At 35.1% G+C, this 6000-nt stretch overlaps 1 protein-coding gene across 1 annotated transcript in view; it reads right to left on the reverse strand.

The window, feature by feature from the left end:
* The window catches only part of LOC145676566 (uncharacterized), a 106557-nt gene extending 105873 nt beyond the window's left edge, over positions 1 to 684 (reverse strand). Inside the window, exon 1 of the mRNA XM_081747402.1 lies at positions 449 to 684. Coding sequence (XP_081603528.1) covers positions 449 to 684 — 236 coding nt within the window. The remainder of the gene's footprint in view (positions 1 to 448) is intronic.
* Positions 685 to 6000: the final 5316 nt, after the last annotated feature.

The raw sequence follows: 6000 nt of genomic DNA on the forward strand, positions 1-6000 counted from the left end.
AGATTCTAACTGCAATGCAATAATTTCTACCGAGTCCACCTAAATAGTCGTAGTACGAAATTGTTCTTTCCGCATTGTCAACAACAACTAATGCCCAATGGTTTCTATTTACATTTACTGGAAAGAAGACAAAACGCCGTGAAAAATGATCACGTTCTAGAATGAAATTTGCCCATACTCTTTCGTAAGGTCCGTAAGAGCCAGTTATCATGTCGATCACAGGACAAGCTTCAGCATATGTACTATCGTGTGTCTCTTCACGATAGGAAAGAATAGCTCCAGTTACACTATCATTCAAACAACATTTGTCTTCCAACAATTTTAGGTTTCTGACAAAACATTGCGCTCTATTACCATTGTATATTAAATATTCGTCATCTTTTCACATATATTTACTTATTTTTCTCATGTCTTGTTTAGTTACTTCAGGAACTGGAAACGGCCTTACACTTGAGATTTCACTTTGATCACTTCAGTATCGCTACTTACTGTAATATCTTCACTCACATCTTCTTTATCTACATCGGAAAAAGGCCTTTCAAGACTTAATTCTTTTCTTCCGAAACCAGCATACACTTTCAGAATATCGTCCAGAAAAATTCGAAAGTTAGGACCATCATCTAACTTATTATCTACAAAAATTTGTCTTCGGCAAAGATATTCAGCTATGTAGTTGTCAACCATCTTGATGTTCTTAAATGCTTGCTGGGGAATGATTTGCTTCAGATGTCGCCATATACTCTCCCAAGTATTAGTAACTACTTCTTTTCTAACCCATTCACCTTTCGGAAGGTTAACTGTGTCATGTTTATATTACTTTTCATACACACGTTGACTAATTTTAGAATACGCTATAGCTTTATGAGAGTAAATTGTTAAACTCGGAGCAATGTACTTTACAATGAAAGGATCTAAGGTTTCGGTTTTTCTGTTTCTGGCCCTAATAATGAAAGCTCTACCTTTTTTCTTAGGATTCTTCCTACGCTGAACTCCACCGAAGAAACAAATTTTTTGTTTCTGACTTTTTGAAAGCCTATCTCGGTTCCCTCCTTTGTTTCTTTTTCGTTTACATATGAAAGTCTCATCGTTTCAACAACTTCCTCATCTCCACATATAGGGCCACGAACTTCGTAACTATTAAAAATACAAGCACTGGCCACATCACGACAAAAGTTCAATAAATCACTCACAGTCGAAGATGAAAGTCCGGTGCACTTAATGATCTCTGAGTTGGTGCATTTTAAGGCAAAACGAAACACAACTTTCAAAAACTGCAGAAAAGTAACATGCGATCCTTCAAATGTAGTGTTCTTAAGTGGATTGAACTTACGCATGCACAGTATACAATGGTGACGGAACCCAAGTAATTTCGCAGGCTCGGACCATTCTATCATGTGACTGCTCGTGTTGCAATTGGGACACTCAGGCACTGAAGCTGATCCTCTCCTAGGAATGATTCCAATCTCTTCACATATTATTTTTGCAAAGTGTTCTGTTGGAATTTTCCTTCCAAAGTTCATTAGACGCAACCCTTCAAATACAGATTCCCAATGCCACACACTTCTTTCATTGCTTGACAATCATTTCTGTTTCAGTATCATAATGAAAAGACTTATTTTAGTACAATCGATCAAAATTTCTTTAATGAATTCACCAAATGAAGACACAGAACTGTCTGTAAACTTTTCTAAATATATGAACAAACAAAAACTCTTATACTGACAACTAACAATTTTCGATTTCAGTATGTCTACTCAGAACGCTAAATTTCAAATGACTTCTGTTACTAGAGACGATAAAAATAAAAGTTAGAAATTGCTTTTGTATTCAAAGTTCTTCAAGTATATTGTTGAGGTCTCATATTTCTTTCTATATACAACGTAACAAGTATTAAAAAGGCGACGCAGCTATCGGCTTTCCAGTTATTATCAAAGGAATGGATTGTGCCCCTGCTGAACTTTCGCGTTTCATTTATTGTTATACCCTAGGTGCTGTCTTACTTCTTTTATGCCAATAAGAATGCCATATCATATTGCAAACCTATGCGGAATTGTTCATCTAAATATTTAATATTAATTTTAAAGAATAAAGAAAATTTTCAAGGTTATTTCAGATGACGAATTATAACAGGAAACCTTATTTTCTTTACAAATTAAACAATGTGTATTATTTTAAATCCTCCAGAGTAATGAGTGAATACTGACAAGGAGACTTACGGAAGTGTCACTCAATGATTTAAATGAAATTTTGCATACTTGCACAACATCGAAAAATAATCGATACGTATTTTTGTATTTCGGCAAAGGTGCTGGTTTAAGAGTAAGAATCACCCTTTGAACGGTAGAGGTTGTCTCAAGCATAGACAGAAAACAATCATTCATGTAGAAGAAAACATACTACCAGGGGGGGTTAGAACAGCTTATGCAGATTCTGACGTCAAAATTTCAAAATTCAAAATGGCGGGTCAAATGCTGTGATTACAATTAGAAACGGTCTTCTTGTTTGAAACGCTCTGTAGTAAGACAAGAACAATAATAGTTGGCAGGAAGTTGCTGACCGATTTGAAACCCTTTCCTCTACGTACCTTAACGGGATGCTTGATTAAAGTGCGTCTCTGCACCTCTCATTATTAGGGGAAATATTTATAGTGAGAACCTTATCTGTCATTATTAGGGGGTGCTTATTTATAGTGAGCCCTTGTCTCTCACTATTCAAGGTGATTATTGAAAGTGAGTCATTTCGCCTCTCACTAGTCGGTGTGTATATTTAAAGTGAGTCCCCATGCCCAGTGGCGTATCTAGAAGGTAAAAACTGGGGGGCTGTCAGACCCTAGACTATGATAACTATATCATGAGTTTACTATGAAGTTTCAAAAATATATACATAATAACTTAAATTATTTTCGTCACTCTGAAAACTGGGGGCAGGCCAAATCCGTCACTGCCCTCGCTAGAACTTCATATGTCCTCAATTGTTATAATTATGAATTTTTCAAAACAGCGTTTTACAATAAGCATATTCAGCAAAAAAAAAAAGAAAGAAAAAAAGAGAAAAGGAAAAAAGAAAGAAAAAAAGAAAATGAAAAGAAAGTGTGTAATGTATAAACATCGTTTACATCACGTACGCTTATGACAGAAATAACTGTAAACAAATCGTAAAATGCTCCAGAATCTTTGAAGCAAAATGTTACGGGATTTTCAAACACACATGAATTTTCTTCCAAATGACCGCTTTTGTGAAACACATACCTAACAAGACTAGCAAATCTGGAGAGATAACTATTATGAATCGGTGATAGGATCTTAAAGATATTATTACGGAGATGTAAATTTCTGTTATAGTTGTAGAGAAGGACAATGTCAGAAAAATGTCTCATGATGGTTTTCCACGGCCTAAAGAAGTACAAATCAAAAGGTTGAATCCTATGTATAGAGCCTGCAATATTTAAGTATTTACATATTAAAGTTTTTGTTAATTCCTATATATTCCTATTTTGCGTATTAAAGGAAAGGATACAAATATGGAATATCATTTACTAATTAACTCATTACTCGTCACCAAAACTGAAAATATTAGCAAAATATACTTCAGAAGATAAAGTAGAATGTTTACTACAGCACTAAGGAGTTACAATCGTCATATGAATAAGACTAAGATAGATACCAATGATTTACTGATAACATGTGATTTTTTTATGTTTAAGTAAATGGGTCTAAATATGGAATACTTGTAATAATCTATTTACAAAACTCACAAATATAACAACATCGTCGTTCATATCCAAAGCATTGTACGTGGCATCGTAATTCACACATAAAACATATCACTCATTGCTCTCCATGATAATCTTGTGTGAAGTTTCCACCGCAAAAGGGACATTCTGCATCAGGACTATTGGGATAACTTCATCGTCTGGCTGAGAAAAGTCTAAAGATGAGTCTTCGAAATTGATATTACATTCTTTTGGTGGATTGGAGAAACCCTCCCTGTGTCGTTTTAAACGTGTGTTACTACTTTAACGATATCTTGAGTTAGTTGTGGGCTCATTTGTACTTTTTCCTTGTCCTATACGCGTATTGTTTATTATTTGCTTTTCTTTCTCTATATGTTGTCTGTTGGGATTTTTTCCTTCTTCTGCTGAAGAGCATTTTTGTATGGTGAAGATATCAAAACTGCAACTGTTTCTGTTTTTCTTCCTCTGCTGCCTAACTGCTTTCTAGGATTTCGAACTGGTATTACTTTACAGGACTTATCAGACATTTAGTTTTAGACCTCTTCTACCATATTCTTAGCGTTAGCCTTCGTGAATATCTAATATATGTTTTTTTCAATTAACAGTGAATATTTCACTAATTTTAACTAGTGGATTTTCGAACTCTGTAGATAATACAGTTTTGCGTGAAGTTTTGTTTGCGTATACAGTGGAAGTATAACGTGCGGATTTTTATTTGCACGCCTAAATAGAGTAGATCCGGAAAGATAATAATATTTCGCCTCTTTTAGATTTGTCATTTTCATACTTCTGGCCTGGAAGATGGCTACTTGGTCATTGTTTCCGATGACAGTCTCTCTTTTCGGATGTAGGCGTACCTGTATGATACAAAATAAAAAGAAAAAATAGTAGAAAATCCTGAGAGATGCAATTATGGATTACTACTCCATATCTATCACCCCAATGCTATTCCACATTTGTATCTGCGCTACCTTGGAATGTCACATGTAGAAACGTATAAAACACTTCAACCCTTTTCTGGTTTGTACGAAAATGATAACTGATATTTGCCGAAATTCAGAATGCAAAATGACAACAATTTAACTTCATTAAGAATAAAATTTACTCAACTGAAAACTTACCAACAAAAAATTCAAGAACCAGAGAAAACGATCAACAGCTGTATCACACAGGTTCTTTCATATGACACATTCTACTAAGGTATGGAATAATACTAGTAGCTTTATAACTCTAAACCGGAAGTGGATAACTGGAAGTAGTTAAATTTGGTATCGATCGATTTGCTTTGTCAAGCTGAATCGATTGATATACAGATTGTATATGTTTCGTTGCTGATTATAACCCACCCCAAGAAACCAAATTAGTTTCATTAAACCGGAAGTGGTTAAGTTTGGTATCGAACGATTTGTATTGTCAAAGTGAATCGAATGATATATAAGTTTTATATGTTTCGTTGCTGATTGTACCTCACCCCATAAAATAAATTAGGCTAGGTAAACCGGAAGTGATTAACCTGAAGTACTAAAAATTGGTATCGATCGATTTGCACTGTCATGCTGAATCGAATGACATATATATTGTATATGTTTCGTTGATGATTATACCCCACACGGAGAAAGTGTATTAGGCTCAGTAAACCGGAAGTCGTTAATCGGATGTAGTTAACTTTGGTATCGGCCGATTTGGTTAGTCAAGCTGAATAGATTAATATTTAGATTGTATATGTTTCGTTGCTGATTATACTCCACCCCGGGAACTGAATTAGGCTCAGCAAACGGGAAGTGGTTAACCGGAAGTAGTTAAATTCGGTATCGATCGATTTGTGTTTCAAGCTGAAAGGATTGACATATAGAGGGCATATGTTTCTTTGCTGATTATACCCCACCCCAGGAAACTTAATTAAGTTCAGTAAACCGGAAGTTGTTAACCAGAAACACTTAAATTTGGTATCGATCGATTTGCATTGTCATGCTGAATCGAATGACATATAGATTTAATATGTTTCGTTGATGATTATACCCCACCCGGGGAAAGTGTATTAGGCTCAGTAAACCGGAAGTCGTTAATCGGAGGTAGTTAAGTTTGGTATCGACCGATTTGGTTAGTCAAGCTGAATAGATTGATATTTAGATTGTATATGTTTCGTTGCTGATTATACTCCACCCCCGAGAACTGAATTAGGCTCAGAAAACTGGAAGTAGTTAACCGGAAGTAGTTAAATTCGGTATCGATCGATTTGTGTTTCAAGCCGAATGGATTGATATATA

The sequence above is a fragment of the Thermobia domestica genome, unplaced genomic scaffold (assembly GCF_964235325.1).
Source record: "Thermobia domestica unplaced genomic scaffold, izTheDome1.hap1.1 HAP1_SCAFFOLD_219, whole genome shotgun sequence".
In the NCBI taxonomy this organism is placed as follows: Eukaryota; Metazoa; Arthropoda; class Insecta; order Zygentoma; family Lepismatidae; genus Thermobia; species Thermobia domestica.